This window comes from Schistocerca gregaria, chromosome 2, assembly GCF_023897955.1.
Source record: "Schistocerca gregaria isolate iqSchGreg1 chromosome 2, iqSchGreg1.2, whole genome shotgun sequence".
In the NCBI taxonomy this organism is placed as follows: domain Eukaryota; kingdom Metazoa; phylum Arthropoda; class Insecta; order Orthoptera; family Acrididae; genus Schistocerca; species Schistocerca gregaria.
Window position 1 is genome coordinate 1,002,884,388 of NC_064921.1, and position 18,299 is coordinate 1,002,902,686.

Below are 18,299 nucleotides of genomic sequence, written 5' to 3' on the forward strand. Positions count from 1 at the left end.
TCTACACATGCTTACATCAACTCTCTGGACCTCTGCAGTCAACACAGTCACTTTCTCTGTCTTCTCATCCAAAATCTTGCGCATTTCATTAAGTTTTTCATCCTCAGCAGCTCTGGACTCTTCATCAGTCTTGCCTTTCATTCGTGCTATTCGGGATTCTAGCCGCTGCACTTCATAGTCCTACAAGAATAATAAAGGATATAGCAATAAATTACAGCCTGGCCTGTAATGGTAGGTGGTTCCTCAATTTGAATTATACTGACTGTACCAACAGTTTTCAACATAAATATAATTTGTCAGTTTTGAGTGCAGGCAGAAATAACAAGCATCCATTTTCAAGTGAAGGGCACTTATTAATGGAAGCATAAACAGCTGACTTAGTATTGCATTTTCAAAGTAATATCAAAAGTGATACTTACAAAGTCAGTCTTTGTACACAATTATTAAAACAAAAACAAAAAAATGAATATGTGCATATCTTACTTTCCTATTATTTGTACTGTAGAGAGAACTGTTCTCTGCAATGAATGTAAAAACATGATTACATGTATGGCTCTTGTTGAAACAGTTTTAACTGCCCCCCGTTTCATGAAAGCTTCCTTTGTAGGTTTTACTTTGGACTTAAATCTCATTGTGAAAAAATTAATTATCTGTATGTGATTGCATTAACAGTTGTGTAACACTTGAAAACTTAAGTTTTTCTGAAACTAGGTTTGCAGTTGTGGTTTAAAACAAAATAAAATTTAGAATCCAATCATAACGTTGCAGAATCCTTTCCCTGCATTATTCAATGTATTCTTACACAGAGGAAACTCCAGGTTGGAATATCAATTTATAAGGAAAAGGTGGATTCTACTTAAGTAAAGATGATATGTTAAGTTGCAGACAGGCACAACGAAGAGACACTACACAGTAGCTTTCAGCCAAAGTCTTTTTCAGAAAAAGAAACAAACACACATTCATTCACATGAGCAAACATACGTCATGCACACATGGCTGCCATCTCCTGCAGCTCAGACTAGAATGATGTAATTGTTATTTAGAATGGAAGAAGCAATCTGTATGTGTGTGTGGAGGGGGAGGGAGAGAGTGCTGTCTGATAGAGCGTGCGGGGACTAGGCAGCTAACAAGAGCAGGGCCAGGAAGCTACCAGGCAGGGACACAGGGAGTGAGAAAGGAGAGGAGCAAGGAAGGGGGCATTGACAGATGGTGGCACACAAAAAGGTTGGGAAATGAGAATAGGGAGGAGGTGATAGAACAAAGGGGATGGATACTTTTGGGTGGAGGGTGTGGGACAGTAGGTTACCATAGTTTGAATCCGGTATAATTATGGGTGTGGAGAATGTGTTGTAAGGATAATTTCCATCTGTACAGTTAAGATAAGCTGGAGGTGAAGGGGAGGATCTGTATGGTTTGGGTAGTGAAGCAGCCATTGAAATCAAGCATGCTATGTTCAGGTGCATGCTGTGTTACAGGGTGATCTGATTTGCTCTTGACCACAATTTGGCAGGGGCCATTCATTCTGGCAGATAGCTGGTTGGTAGTCATACTAATATAAAAGTCTGTGTCTGTGATTGCAACAGAGCTAATACATGACATGGCTGCTTTTAAAGATGGCCTGGGTTTTGATGGGGTAGCGTAAGTATGTGACTGGACTGGAGTAGGAAGCACACGGTGGAGGTATTGAAAGGATAGGAGTAGTGTAAGGATGGAATAGGATGTTGTGGTGCCTGGTGTCAATGGTACACCATTTTAGGAGAGGTGGGATCTTGGAGAGGATGTACCTCATTTAAGGGCATGATGATAGGTAATAAAAGCCCTCATAAATTATGTGGTTCAGTTGTTCCAGTCTGTGTTGGTACTGGGTGACAAATGGGGCACTCCACTGTATATGGTTCTTGGGGTTGTTGGGAGGATTGGGGTGTGACATGAAATGGCATGGGAGATCAATTTGCGTACTAGGTCTGTGGATAACACCTGTTTGTGAAGATCTCAGCACACTGAGCAAGGAAGTTCTTGTTACTGTAGATATGCCACACCTGGGTGAGCAGACTGAGTGGGAAGGACTTTTTGGTGTGGAAGTGATGACAGCTGTCAAAATACAGGTACCGTTAGTAGTAGTGGATTTAATGTGGACAAAACTGTGGATAAATCCATCAGTGAGGAGGAGGTAATGTCCAGGAAGGTGGTAAGCTAGGTAGAGGAAGACCAGGTGAAGCAAATGGGAGAGCTGTTGGGGTTGTGAAGGAATGAAATAGGGTGTCTTGGTTGTTGTTGTTGTTGTTGTGGTCTTCAGTCCTGAGACTGGTTTGATGCAGCTCTCCATGCTACTCTATCCTGTGCAAGCTTCTTCATCTCCCAGTACCTACTGCAATCTACATCCTTCTGAATCTGCTTAGTGTACTCATCTCTCGGTCTCCCTCTACGATTTTTACCCTCCACACTGCCCTCCAACGCTAAATTTGTGATCCCTTGATGCCTCAAAACATGTCCTACCAACCGATCCCTTCTTCTAGTCAAGTTGTGCCACAAACTTCTCTTCTCCCCAATCCTATTCAATACCTCCTCATTAGTTACGTGATCTATCCACCTTATCTTCAGTATTCTTCTGTAGCACCACATTTCGAAAGCTTCTATTCTCTTCTTGTCCAAACTAGTTATCGTCCATGTTTCACTTCCATACATGGCTACACTCCAAACAAATATTTTCAGAAATGACTTCCTGACACTTAAATCTATATTCGATGTTAACAAATTTCTCTTCTTCAGAAACGCTTTCCTTGCCATTGCCAGTCTACATTTTATATCCTCTCTACTTCGACCATCATCAGTTATTTTACTTCCTAAATAGCAAAACTCCTTTACTACTTTAAGTGTCTCATTTCCTAATCTAATTCCCTCAGCATCACCCGATTTAATTGGACTACATTCCATTATCCTCGTTTTGCTTTTGTTGATGTTCATCTTATATCCTCCTTTCAAGACGCTGTCCATTCCGTTCAACTGCTCTTCCAAGTCCTTTGCCGTCTCTGACAGAATTACAATGTCATCGGCGAACCTCAAAATTTTTACTTCGTCTCCATGAATTTTAATACCTACTCCAAATTTTTCTTTTGTTTCCTTTACTGCTTGCTCGATATACAGATTGAATAACATCGGGGAGAGGCTACAACCCTGTCTCACTCCTTTCCCAACCACTGCTTCCCTTTCATGCCCCTCGACTCTTATGACTGCCATCTGGTTTCTGTACAAATTGTAAATAGCCTTTCGCTCCCTGTATTTTACCCCTGCCACCTTTAGAATTTGAAAAAGAGTATTCCAGTCAACATTGTCAAAAGCTTTCTCTAAGTCTACAAATGCTAGAAACGTAGGTTTGCCTTTTCTTAATCTTTCTTCTAAGATAAGTCGTAAGGTCAGTATTGCCTCACGTGTTCCAACATTTCGACGGAATCCAAACTGATCCTCCCCGAGGTCCGCATCTATCAGTTTTTCCATTCGTCTGTAAAGAATTCGCGTTAGTATTTTGCAGCTGTGACTTATTAAACTGATAGTTCGGTAATTTTCACATCTGTCAGCACCTGCTTTCTTTGGGATTGGAATTATTATATTCTTCTTGAAGTCTGAGGGTATTTGGCCTGTCTCATACATCTTGCTCACCAGCTGGTAGAGTTTTGTCATGACTGGCTCTCCCAAGGCCGTCAGTAGTTCTAATGGAATGTTGTCTACTCCGGGGGCCTTGTTCCGACTCAGGTCTTTCAGTGCTCTGTCAAACTCTTCACGCAATATCGTATCACCCATTTCGTCTTCATCTACATCCTCTTCCATTTCCATAATATTGTCCTCAAGTACATCACCCTTGTATAAACCTTCTATATACTCCTTCCACCTTTCTGCCTTCCCTTCTTTGCTTAGAACTGGGTTGCCATCTGAGCTCTTGATATTCATACACGTGGTTCTCTTCTCTCCAAAGGTCTCTTTAATTTTCCTGTAGGCAGTATCTATCTTACCCCAAGTGAGATAAGCCTCTACATCCTTACATTTATCCTCTAGCCATCCCTGTTTAGCCATTTTGCACTTCCTCTCGATCTCATTTTTGAGACGTTTGTATTCCTTTTTGCCTGCTTCATTTACTGCATTTTTATATTTTCTCCTTTCATCAATTAAATTCAATATTTCTTCTGTTACCCAAGGATTTCTAGCAGTCCTCGTCTTTTTACCTACTTTATCCTCTGCTGCCTTCACTACTTCATCCCTCAGAGCTACCCATTCTTCTTCTACTGTATTTCTTTCCCCTATTCCTGTCAATTGTTCCCTTATGCTCTCCCTGAAACTCTGTACAACCTCTGGTTCTTTCAGTTTATCCAGGTCCCATCTCCTTAATTTCCCACATTTTTGCAGTTTCTTCAGTTTTAATCTACAGGTCATAACCAATAGATTGTGGTCAGAGTCCACATCTGCCCCTGGAAATGTCTTACAACTTAAAACCTGGTTCCTAAATCTCTGTCTTACCATTATATAATCTATCTGATACCTTTTAGTATCTCCAGGGTTCTTCCACGTATACAACCTTCTTTCATGATTCTTAAACCAAGTGTTAGCTATGATTAAGTTGTGCTCTGTGCAAAATTCTACTAGGCGGCTTCCTCTTTCATTCCTTAGCCCCAATCCATATTCACCTACTATGTTTCCTTCTCTCCCTTTTCCTACACTCGAATTCCAGTCACCCATTACTATTAAATTTTCGTCTCCCTTCACTATCTGAATAATTTCTTTTATTTCATCGTACATTTCTTCAATTTCTTCGTCATCTGCAGAGCTAGTTGGCATATAAACTTGTACTACTGTAGTAGGTGTGGGCTTCGTATCTATCTTGGCCACAATAATGCGTTCACTATGCTGTTTGTAGTAGCTTACCCGCATTCCTATTTTCCTATTCATTATTAAACCTACTCCTGCATTACCCCTATTTGATTTTGTGTTTATAACCCTGTAATCACCTGACCAGAAGTCTTGTTCCTCCTGCCACCGAACTTCACTAATTCCCACTATATCTAACTTTAACCTATCCATTTCCCTTTTTAAATTTTCTAACCTACCTGCCCGATTAAGGGATCTGACATTCCACGCTCCGATCCGTAGAACGCCAGTTTTCTTTCTCCTGATAACGACATCCTCCTGAGTAGTCCCCGCCCGGAGATCCGAATGGGGGACTATTTTACCTCCGGAATATTTTACCCAAGAGGATGCCATCATCATTTAATCATACAGTAAAGCTGCATGTCCTCGGTGTCTTGGTACGGAGTCCAAATTATAAAGATCTAATCGCTGAACCTGAACGAGAATAGATGTTTTGTGGTTCTGGAAGCTAGGAAGTCTCCTCTAGAAGGCCCATAAAGCCCATAAGGGTTGGTATATTAGGGTACTACGCAAGTGCACATGGCTATGCTGTGGATTTGTTTTATACCTTCCCTTCCAAGGAGAAATAGTTGTGTGTTAGGATATAGTTAGTAAAGTGTACAAGGAATGAGATAGTGGGTTGGAGTCTGAAGGATGTTGGGAAAGGTAGTGTTCAACAGGGGTAACACCAAGGGCATGAGGCATGTTGGTGTATAGGCAGGTAGCATCAACAGTGTGCATGTAGGGATCCTGGAGGTAAAGGGGTAGGGTGGTAGAGAGTCAGTGAAGGAAGTGTCTGGTCTCTTTGATGTGGGAGTCTGAGTCTAGATTACAGGCAGTTGGTTGGAGGTATTGGTCTATGAGACCAGAAATTCTTTCAGTGGTGGCACAATAACCAGCTACAATGGGGGTGTTCAAAAAATGGCTCTCAGCACTATGGGACTCAACTTCTGAGGTCATTAGTCCCCTGGAACTTAGAACTAGTTAAACCTAACTAACCTAAGGACATCACACACATACAATGGGGTGTCCAGGATTATAGGGTTATTGGATTTTGAGGAACATGTTGAAGGTGGGCATGCAGGGTGTCATTGGATTGAGGAGAGGTTGTGGGAAGGGCCTTAGGCTGTAAGCAGATATTGATGGTTATGTTGGACATCTGGGATGGGATCACTCTGGCAGATTTAATAGGTGGAGACATCAGTTAATTAGCAGAAGCCTTCCACCAGGTAGTCACTGCAACTTTCCTTTATCAATTTACAAAATGAGGTTATCTTGACACTCTCCAATAATGCCCATGTTTTATTGAAATGACAAAAGACAGTTCTTATGCAGCACTTTTCAGTATGCACCTGATTTTTCCTGATAGCTTGCCAGTTATGGCATAAAGGCTGTGGCTACCTCTTCCTCCGTTATTTCTTTTTTATTTTATTTATTTATTTATTGTTCTGTGGGACCAAATTAAGGAGAAGTCTCCATAGTCATGGAATGAGTCAATACATGAAATTCTAACATGATATTAGAAACAGATAAAATGAAATTAAAAAAAAACATATTCAGGTAAAAAGTCTTAAGTTTAAATAAAGAAAATCAACAATGTAACACTGGAATTTGCTTAATTTTTTAGCTCTTCCAGGAGCTCCTCGACAGAATAGAAGGAGTGAGCCATGAGGAAACTCTTCAGTTTTGACTTAAAAGAGTTTGGGCTACTGTTAAGATTTTTGAGTTCTTGTGGTAGCTTATTGAAAATAGATGCAGCAGAATACTGCACTCCTTTCTGCACAAGAGTCAAGGAAGTGCATTCCACATGCAGATTGGGTTTCTGCCTAGTATTAACTGAGTGAAAGCTGCTAACTCTTGGGAATAGGCTTCCATTTCCACAGGTTGTCCTATAGTGGTGGGGCAAAGAGCATGCTTAATCTTTTATTCTGAGTACCCATATTTCGAAACAGAGGTATGAAGTGTCCTGTTCCTGGGGCAGACTCCCTGCATCTAAGGTGGTGTACACCATGTGTACCAGTACATTTAATACCTCATTCCCCTGTGCAGGATGGTGGCAGCTATTTCTGTGTAAATTCAGGTCAGAGTGTGTTTTGTTCTCATACATACCATGGCTCAGGTTGCCATTACATCTTCTCTTGACCATGAAGCCCAGGAACATGACAATTTGAGCAAGAGGTAATTAATTGTTAGTCTTGTATTGTATTATTATTATGATACCATTAGTTAAAATCAGTTGTTGTAATTAATTGTTAGTTTTTTTATTGTATGTGTATTTTTATATTGTATTATTGTTATGGTACCATTTGTTAAAGTCAGGTGCTCTATGTATACGGTGAAACTTTACCAAAATTTTGACGTGTCTCCTGTACCTAAATCAAATGATTTACATTATGTACATTATGAGACTAATAAACAACAATTCACAATTCCTTCTTCTTCAGTTTCCATAGCAAATCTGATGTTGGAATGTATATTCAGATGTACAAGGATTCAAGGAGTTTGTCCCTTCCATGGGACCAGATGATGAACATGTCATTCAAATAATAGAAAAAGCAGATGTGCTTCCATTTGGATGACATCGGAGCCTGTTTCTCAAAGTGCTCAACGTGCATTTACCCATGTAAGGACTTAGTACCCCCATCAGGTATTTTGACAGCAAATACCTAGAAGCCCTGATGTTACTGACAATGCGGCATAATGGCACATCATTTTTGTGGACCTTGGGGAGTCCATAAAGGAGACTACCACCACAAGGATCTGTACTGCCAAGACTTCATGGATCCACCAAGGTCTTCCTTCTATCAATTGACAGAGGACATCTCACAAAATGTTTAAATTTGTATCCACACCCTTACCGTCAAACAAGAGACACATTTGCTAATGTGAGCCACAATAATCAAAAGTTCAGAACACACAAATTAGCATTCGTATTAACCTGAGTCATGTAAAATATTAATCTGCTGAGTATGCATAAATAATGTAATTGCATAGATAAAAAATTTACTCACCAAGTGGCAGCAGAACACGCACATAAAAGAAGGTTACAATCAGGCAAGCTTTCGGAGCCAGTGATTCCTTCTTCCAGCAGAAAGGTTGAAGAGGAAGGAAGAAGGACAAAGGAAAATGACTGGAGAGTTCTAAAAAAGGGGTAGATTTCGGAAAAGTCACACAGAACAATCAGTCAGGGGGGACTTGTCAGAAAGGGTGAGAAGGAAAGAATGATTGTTCAATTGCTTACCCATAACGTTTAATCAGCTCCAACCCATAACACATTAATTATGGAATAAAAGTAATATTTGTCTGAAGTTCATTTTGAAATATAGCTCTAAATATTTTCTAATGTAATATCTTCATTTCAGTAGCTTATATTATCAGACTTCAATATTTAATAGAACATACTCACCAAACCATACAGTATTTCTTCCTGGCGAATAGCTTCCTTTTCTAAATTTTGAGTCTGTTGGTGTATTTGGGCTTTAGAAGACTGCACACACTTAATTTCTGATTCCTGTAGCTCCTTACGTTGTGCAAGGTCATTTATTCTGTATCGTACACGAAACAAAACATCTCGTGCACGAGCATTTTCTCGTTCCATAGCATGCAATGCTCGTTCTTCAGCCTGCAAATGTTTACAGACATTTAACATCTCTGATATTTCTGTTTTATGTTATGAAACTGATAAAAAAACACAAACTATATGTATATTACATATACTGAAAAAATATAGAGAATTAGCTAAGTCCTTTGTCAGAAAAAGCGTCTCTGAAACTTCTGATAAGTTATTAAATTTTTCTAAGCTTTCTGCACTTAAAATTCTGTAACAAGATACCTGGTGTTTTCTAATTTCAAAGGGGGAGTACTGTCCCCGGTAAGGCTAGCAATACTGTTTCTCTTTTAAGGTGCTAGATGCCTCTTGCTGGCTGTCTCCATTCCCTGCTGCCCTCTCTCAACGTTATTTTATTTTAATACTACTGCTTAGCATCACCTTTTTGCCACTAGATGGCTTGCACTGGCTGCCTACAGCTATCGTATTGTAGCATCACACATCCCTCTCCATTTCATCACGAGGTATTAAATTACCATGAGGTGAAATGCCTAAGTCAAGTGACACTCAGCATTTACTTTTTTCTACGCGTAACCATTGTCATAAATATCTTATAGACAACTAAATAATCTGATTTCCTTATTCTCTAAATTACACTCTTTGAAACATTTCTATACTTTATCAACAGGTAGACAAGCACTCTTTTACAATTCTTTTACATTATTGTCACTGCCCCTAACACACAATAACATTAACACTTTTTTACATGATAAATGTTTACCATGACTTTGTAGTCATTTAAGATTCACCACAGCTTTTATACTTACTTTTCACAGTCTTTTCTGTTACTTATATTCTCTATGCATCTTTTTATTCACCTGTCTCATTTAATCCCCAACCTACCACATCAGTGTTCATTCCTTTTGTGAAACCCTTAATATTATTCAACTTATTTTCTACATCCCTGGTCTTTATTTATGACAGCTCTTGGTATCGTGTGCCATATTTCTCTTCCGATTCTGGGAAGATCAAGTAAAATACATTGGTATACAGAATGTCAGATACCTCAAATGGACCTTTATATATATATGAAAGAATTGTGAATTTCCCGAATTTATTTCTGTTGATTTAATGTGGGTTTTCACCAATACTGAATCCTCTATTTCAATTTTTGTAATTTTCCCTCTTTTCTCATGTTGTTTCCTCTGTGCGTTACTTTTCTTTTCTAACTGTTCTCTCACTAAGCATTTCTTTTCCATTATGTCTACTTCTTCTCTGGGCAGATAGTCCATACACTCCTCAACCAACATCTTTTCCCTAATTCCCTTTAAAATTTCATTAGGTGTAAAACCTGTACTCTCAAGTCCCACATTGTTCATAACATTCTCTATGTCTTGCACAGACCTTCCCCAATTGCAATGTTTATCATAGGCATATGTACAACATAGTCTCCCTATTTCACACATACTTTGTTCTACTGGAGTACCTGCAGCATGGTATGCTGTTATATACTTAACTTCGACTCCTTGTAACTCCATACTGTTTTTCCACTTTTTTATATAAATTGGGGCCTATTGTTTGTTAATACACTCTTAGGCTTCCCAACTTTCAAAAAAGAGTCTTTGATCATTTTGTCACACACCAATTTTGCCGTTGCTTTTCTCATTGGGTATAATTTTATAAACTTGGAGAAAATATCTAAGGCGACAAATATGTAACAAAAAACCCCTGTAGTTCTGGGTAATGGACCATAAAAAACTAAAGCCACTATTTCTAATACATCGTTAGGCAAAATTGACTGCATAGGACCTCTACTCTTCTGATTGGACACTTTAGCTTTTTGGCAGAGACCACGTCTTTATTCTATATTGAATTTGTCTTCCCATATTATTAAAATACACAGATTCATTCAATCTCTCTAAACACTTCTTTGGTCCAAAATGTCTATAACTTAAATGTACTTAGTCAATTAGAGTTATTACGTACTTCTCTGGCCAACACACTCCCCATACATCATCAGACGTTTCTTCCCTTCTCCTATGTAATACTCCTTTATATATATAGTAATACTTTGTCAATTTTGTGTTATTCTTCTGTCTAAATTCGTGCTTTACCATTGCCCAAAACTGATCATCATTCTGTTCTCTCCTCATGTTTTTATATGTATTCTTAACTGCCTTTTGATATCTTACCCCTTTAATATGGTAGATTCTTTTCCAACTCTCTACTTCTGTATCGTTATCTGTGGCTGTCATACTAATTGGCAATCTTGATAATGCATCTGCCACTATGTTCCGTTCTCCTTTTATGTACTTAATTTCAAAATCAAACAATGGAAAATCCAGGATGGAATGAAACAATACCAGAGAAGGAAAGTTGTCACTTACCATATAGCGGAGATGCTGAGTCGTGATAGGCACAATAAAAAGATTCACACAATCATAGCTTTCGGCCATTACAGCCCTTGTCAGCAGAAGACGCACACACACACACACACACACACACACACACACACACACACACACACACACACTCACGCAAACGCAACTTGCACAAACATCTGCAGTCTCAGAGAGCTGAAACTACACATGATTGTGTGAAAGTTTTTATTGTGCCTAACACGACTCAGCATCTCCACTATATGGTGAGTAGCAATTTATCTTCTCTGGTATTGTTAATTTCAAAGTCAAATTGTTGTAAATACAGGATACACCTAGTCAATTGACTAAGTGACAATTTACATATCGTCAAAAATGTCAATGCCTGATGATCACTGTAAATTATCACCTAATGACCCCATGTTGTTGTTGTTGTTGTGGTCTTCAGTCATAAGACTGGTTTGATGTAGCTCTCCATGCTGCTACCCTATCCTGTGCAAGCTACTTCATCTCCCAGTACTTACTGCAACCTACATCCTTCTGTATTTGCTTAGTGTATTCATCTCTTGGTCTCCCTCTACGATTTTTACCCTCCACGCTGCCCTCCAATGCTAAATTTGTGATCCCTTGATGCCTCAGAGCATGTCCTACCAACCGGTCCCTTCTTCTTGTCAAGCTGTGCCACAAACTCCTCTTCTCCCCAATTCTATTCAATACCTCCTCATTAGTTATGTGATTTACCCATTCAATCTTCAGCATTCTTCTGTGGCACCACATTTCAAAAGCTTCTATTCTCTTCTTGTCCAAACTATTTATCGTCCATGTTTCACTTCCATACAAGGCTACACTCCATACAAATACTTTCAGAAACGACTTCCTGACACTTAAATCTATACCCGTTGTTAACAAATTTCTCTTCTTCAGAAACGCTTTTCTTGCCATTGCCAGTCAACATTTTATATCTTCTCTACTTTGACCATCATCAGTTATTTTGCTCCCCAAATAGCAAAACTCCTTTACTACTTTAAGTGTCTCATTTCCTAATCTAATTCCCTCAGCATCACCTGACTTCATTCAACTACCTTCCATTATCCTCGTTTTGCTTTTGTTGATGTTCATCTTATATCCTCCTTTCAAGACACTCTCCATTCCGTTCAACTGCTCTTCCAAGTCCTTTGCTGTGTCTGACAGAAATACAATGTCATCGGCGAACCTCAAAGTTTTTATTTCTACTCCATGGATTTTAATACCTACTCTGAATTTTTCTTTTGTTTCCTTTACTGCTTGCTCAATATACAGATTGAATAACATTGGGTAGAGGCTACAACCCTGTCTCACTCCCTTCCCAATGATTGCTTCTCTTTCGTGCCCCTCGACTCTTATTACTGCCATCTGGTTTCTGTACAAATTATAAATAGCCTTTCGCTCCCTGTATTTTACCCCTGCCACCTTTAGAATTTGAAAAAGAGTATTCCAGTCAACATTGTCAAAAGCTTTCTCTAAGTCTACAAATGCTAGAAACGTAGGTTTGCCTTTTCTTAATCTTTCTTCTAAGATAAGTCGTAAGGTCAGTATTGCCTCACGTGTTCCAACATTTCGACGGAATCCAAACTGATCCTCCCCGAGGTCTGCATCTACCAGTTTTTCCATTCGTCTGTAAAGAATTCGCGTTAGTATTTTGCAGCCATGGCTTATTAAACTGATAGTTCGGTAATTTTCACATCTGTCAGCACCTGCTTTCTTTGGGATTGGAATTATTATATTATTCTTGAAGTCTGAGGGTATTTCGCCTGTCTCATACATTTTGCTCATTAGATGGTAGAGTTTTGTGAGGACTGTCTCTCCCAAGGCCGTCAGTAGTTCCAATGGAATGTTGTCTACTCCGGGGTCCTTGTTTCGAATCAGGTCTTTCAGTGCTCTGTCAAACAAACTCTACACGCAGTATTGTATCTCCCATTTCATCTTCATCTACATCCTCTTCCAATTCCATAATATTGTCCTCAAGTACATTGTCCCTGTATAGACCCTCTATATACTCCTTCCACCTTCTGTGCTTAGAACTGGGTTTCCATCTGAGCTCTTGATACTGATACAAGTGGTTCTCTTTTCTCCGAAGGTCTCTTTAATTTTCCTGTAGGCAGTATCTATCTTGCCCCTAGTGAGATAAGCCTCTACATCCTTACATTTGTCCACTACCCGTCCCTGGTTAGCCATTTTGCACTTCCTGTGGATCTCATTTTTGAGATGTTTGTATTCCTTTTTGCCTTCTTCATTTACTGCATTTTTATACTTTCTCCGTTCATCAATTAAATTCAATATATCTTCTGTTACCCAAGGATTTCTACTGGCCCTCGTCTTTTTACCTACTTGATTATCTGCTGCCTTCACTATTTCACCCCTCAATGCTACCCATTCTTCTTCTATTGTATTTATTTCCCCCATTCCTATAAATCGTTCCCTAATGCTCTCCCTGAAACTCTGTACAACCTCTGGTTCTGTCAGTTATCCAGGTCCCATCTCCTTAAATTCCCACCTTTTTGCAGTTTCTCCAGTTTTAATCTACAGTTCATAACCAATAGATTGTGGTCAGAGTCCACATCTGGCCCTGGAGATGTCTTACAATTTAAAACCTGGTTCCTAAATCTCTGTCTTACCATTACATAATCTATCTGATACCTTTTAGTATCTCCAGGGCTCTTCCATGTATACAACCTTCTTTCATGATTCTTAAACCAAGTGTTAGCTGTGATTAAGTTATGCTCTGCGCAAAATTCTACCAGGCGGCTTCCTCTTTCATTTCTTAGCCCCAATCCATATTCGTCTACTACGTTTCCTTCTCTTGAATTCCAGTCACCCATGACTATTAAATTTTTGTATCCCTTCACTACCTGAATAATTGCTTTTATCTCATCATACATTTAATCAATTTCTTCATCATCTGCAGAGCTAGTTGGCATATAAACTTGTACTACTGTAGTAGTTGTGGGCTTCGTGTCTTATCTTGGCCACAATAATGCGTTCACTATGCTGTTTGTAGTAGCTTTTGTATTTATAACCCTGTATTCACCTGACCAAAAGTCTTGTTCCTCCTGCCACCGAACTTCACTAATTCCCACTATATCTAACTTTAACCTATCCATTTCCCTTTTTAAATTTTATAACCTACCTACCTGATTAAGGGATCTGACATTCCACTCTCCGATTCGTAGAACACCAGTTTTCTTTCTCCTGATAACGACATCATCTTGAGTAGTCACCGCCCGGAAATCCGAATGGGGGACTATTTTATCTCCAAAATATGTTACCCAAGAGGACGCCATCATCATTTAACCATACAGTAAAGCTGCATGCCCTCGGGAAAAATTACAGCTGTAGTTTCCCCTTGCTTTCAGCCGTTCGCAGTACAAGCACAGTAAGGCTGTTTTGGTTAGTGTTACAAGGTCAGATCAGTCAATCATTCAGACTGTTGCCCCTGCAACTTCTGAAAAGGCTGCTGCCCCTCTTCAGGAACCACAGGTTTGTCTGGCCTCTCAACAGATACCCCTCCGTTGTGATTGCACGTATGGTATGGCCATCTGTATCACTGAGGCACGCAAGCCTCCCCACCAACGGCAAGGTCCATGGTTCATGGGGGAGGGGTATGTCCCCATAGAAAATAATAAAACTTCTTAAGAGCCCATAATTTCCACTAGCAAACACAATGGATTTCCTTTCTTCCTTTCCATTACTATTTTCTACTTGAAACAAATGGGCACCTAACCCATATGCACTGCTCTCTGTCTCTAGACAAAAAGGCAATTTCAAATCTGGGAGACTCAATACATTATCTTCACTCAATTTAGCTTTCAAAACTTCAAACGCCTCTTGACACTCTTTTGTCCAGATAAATATCTTACCCATTTTCAACAACTCATTTAGTGCTGTATTGTTAAAAGCCTGATCTGGTACAAATTTCCTATAAAATCCACACAACCCCAAAAACGACTTCACATGCTTCCTACACTTGGGAACTATGAATTCTTTTATTGCTTGCATTTTTGCTGGGTCTTTCCTAATTCCTTGACTAGTAATGAGGTATACCACAAACATGATTTCTCCTTTTACAAACTCTGACTTCTTGAACCTCAGTGTCATTGCTCCTTTCTGTATTGCCTGGCATACTTCATTTAAAATTTCACAATGTTTTGTCCAACTCTCCGTCACAATTAAAATATCGTTTACATATACAGTTACTTTCTTATTCAATTCTTTCCCAAAGACTTTATCCAGTGCTCTTAAAAATGCTGTATATTTTCTATGTTCAGCAACTAATGGCACCTGCCAATACCGAGCTGTTAAATCAAGACTACTCAAATACTTTCACTTATCACTTGTCCTACGAATTTAACTCTTTTCTCTTCATTAGCATTTTTAACTATCATCTGCCCTGGATCACAATCTATAATTATATGGTTGCGGTTCATCCAATCGGCTCCCAAAATTATGTTGATACCGATTAGTGTCACCTTTTTGCCACTAGATGGCTCGTGCTGGCTGCCTCCAGCTATTGTCTTGTAGCATCACAACTTGATAATAGAATTAACCTTAAGAAAAATTAATTTATCTTCATTCAAATTTTCAATCCGTAAAAAGCATTGAACAATATAAAATGATGCAAAATGTTTGAATTTTTCGGAAAAATTGGTATAAACTATGGGGAAAGAGGGATAATACATAATCCGTATGATAATCAAGATGGAGCAGAAGACAAAGAAAGAAGTACTCGGGGTTAAAAGACAGTGTAAGACAGGGATGCTATCTTTCTGCCCTACTGTGCAACCTAGACATAAAGAAGCAATGGAGGAAATAAGATAAAGATGTGAGATTAACATTCAGGGTGACAAGATACAGATAAAGCTTCATTGATAACATTGCTACCCTCTGGACTTATGAACAGAGTAAATAGTCTACTAAGCATAGTATATGAACTCAGAGTAAACTAAGTAAGGACTTAAGTATTGAGTAGTAATACAAATATGACTGAGAGAAATTTGTTGTCAGAATAGGTGACTACATCACAGACAATGTGACGGAATTCTGTTACCTTTCAAGCACAATAACACATGATGGACAAAGGAAGGAGGTCAAAAGAAGCAAAATGGCAAAGCGAAAAGAGAACACTAAGTCTACTATTATCGTAAACATTAATATGAGATGGGAACTGCTGAGGATATGCATGCAGATCACAACACAGTATGTCACACACTGTAGGAAAACTGAAAATGAAGAGAACTAAAGGATTTGTGATGGAGAGTTACAGAATGTTTCTGAAAATTGAGTGCACAGAAAAAAATAAAGAAATAGGGATGCTCTCTGTGGACTCTGTGAGAAAAGGAGTAAGTAGAAGAAATTAACTAAAAGGAAGGAAGGACAAGATGACAGACCCGTGAATATATCAGTGAATAATATCCACAGAACTACTGGCAAAGACAAATTTGAATACATCTTTAAAAATTAAAAAAAAATGAGGATGTCATGTGTAAATGTTGCTCTGCAGGAGGGAAGAGAGGGGAAATGACTGAGGACAATTGATCAGGTATTCACTGAAGGTTGAAGGGAAGTGTATGACAAAGAGTGAAATGGATGACTGCTCTCAGAATCAATGCTTAACTATTTCAGAACTCTACCACCCCTTTTCCCAGATCTCTCAAGCACTGCTGAGGCTTGATTTTCACAAGTAGTGTTCCAGTTGAGTGTCAAAGCAGCTGCCATAAGAAGACAAAACTGTGACATTCTTCCAGGAGCATCAGACAGGGTGATCAGTTTTTCAGTTATATTGTCACTGAGGTTGAAACATGGATGTTGCATACCACACCAGAAATAAAACTACAATCCATACATTGTTGGCATAATGAGTCACTTATGAACACCAAAGTCAAGCAAATAATATCAGTCAAACAAATCATGTGAACTGCCTTCTGTGTTGGTGCATTGGTATGATAATGCCTTATCAATGTTCATGTCAGTGCTGAGGCATAAATGGGAAGACTATTTTACTTTATCATTTGCTGGCCTAACTAAGAAAAGATCATTCCACTCTTGTAATAGCATTCTCTGGCATTACATCCACACTATTGCCAGATGGAATGACACTGTCACTTAAATTCACACAAACAGACTTTCCCTACTGCAGTATCTCCTAAAATTCAGAATAAGCAAAGGTCTGATGCAAGGCAAGTGTGCCATGACCAACAAGTGTTTGTTTCTATGCTCCCAGTCTGACTCTTCAAGATGTTATAAATAACATGAGATCCATGCAACCATCCAGTACATCCTACTGCTGTCCTGACACAGGTTTATTCTACCTTAATGGAGGCAGAACAATCTGAATAAACAGCTATGCCATACATCAGTTTCACTGCTACTTCCACAAATTCTTTTGTGTTGTCATAGCAACCAACCAGCAGTCTTCCTGAATAAATGGATGCTGCCAAACTGTATTCGAGCCACTTAGTAGCAGAGCATGCTACTTAGTACAACATGATCAACTTCAGTAGCTGCTGCATAACCTGGGCAATCTTGATTCAACTTACCGGAATTGTATGCATGAGAATTATCCTTACAAATATCCTTCAACCCCACTAGCCCTACATGACTCCAAACCCTCAATTTATATTTACTATGTTATCACACCAAGAGTATTTTTACATTTATCATTAGGAATGTGTTTTCAAAATTTGTGCATACGCACACATATTTGGAGCTGTTAAAGTGTTTTATTTTCTAAATATAACCAATTATAAAGGCTTACATCAGAATTATACTCTTTTTACCTCAATCATTTCCTCCAGGCTCTTAGCTTGTTCCGTTGCAGTTGTGGTGCGATCAGTTGCCTTTTCCAATCGCTTCTTGAGCTGTGAAGTAACAAGCCTCAGTTCATCAATGCGATTTTGCTTTGATTCCTTTTCAAGGCAAAGCTGAGTATTCCTTGATCTCTGATTATCCAGTTGTGTTCCTGTTGCTGACAGGGTCCTTCGTACGATAAGACACTGAAAATTAAATTCAGCTTTAGTCATAGTGTTACAACACAACAAAAAAGAAGAAAATGATTTTGAAAAATAAGTTAAAAAGTGCTATTGATTCTTTCCCAGCTCAATATAACATTGAAATGTAGCTAGTGAGGGTAAGAAAATAGATGTAAATATACAAATATCCCACACCTATATCTTAAAGCTGATTCTAAAGAACAGTTTGTTTTAACTGTCCACACTAGTCTATCCTGTGCAAGTCTTTTCATCTCGATGTAATCACTGCATCCAACATCCATGTGACCTGCTCGCTACAGTCAAGCCTTGGTCTAGCTATTCATATTTTACTCCCACAGTTCTTTACATTACAAATTTAACTATTCCTCGATGCCTCAGAATGTACATCTACATCCACATATACACTCAGGAAGCAACAGCATGGTGCATTGTGGACAGTACCTTGTACCATCA

General features: G+C 38.9%; 1 protein-coding gene across 5 annotated transcripts in view; it reads right to left on the minus strand.

Annotated features, from left to right (window-relative positions):
- Positions 1–18,299, minus strand: part of LOC126335503 (coiled-coil domain-containing protein 39) — a 424,893-nt gene that overhangs the window by 168,807 nt on the left and 237,787 nt on the right. For all 5 annotated transcript variants that reach the window (XR_007564887.1, XM_049998846.1, XM_049998848.1 and 2 more), the window contains 3 exons: positions 17,634–17,849; positions 8,303–8,518; positions 16–180 (listed from right to left, as the gene is read on the minus strand). Coding sequence is in view for 4 of the 5 variants with exons in the window: in XM_049998846.1 (XP_049854803.1) it covers positions 16–180; positions 8,303–8,518; positions 17,634–17,849 (597 nt within the window). In the remaining variant the exon portion in view is untranslated. The remainder of the gene's footprint in view (positions 1–15; positions 181–8,302; positions 8,519–17,633; positions 17,850–18,299) is intronic.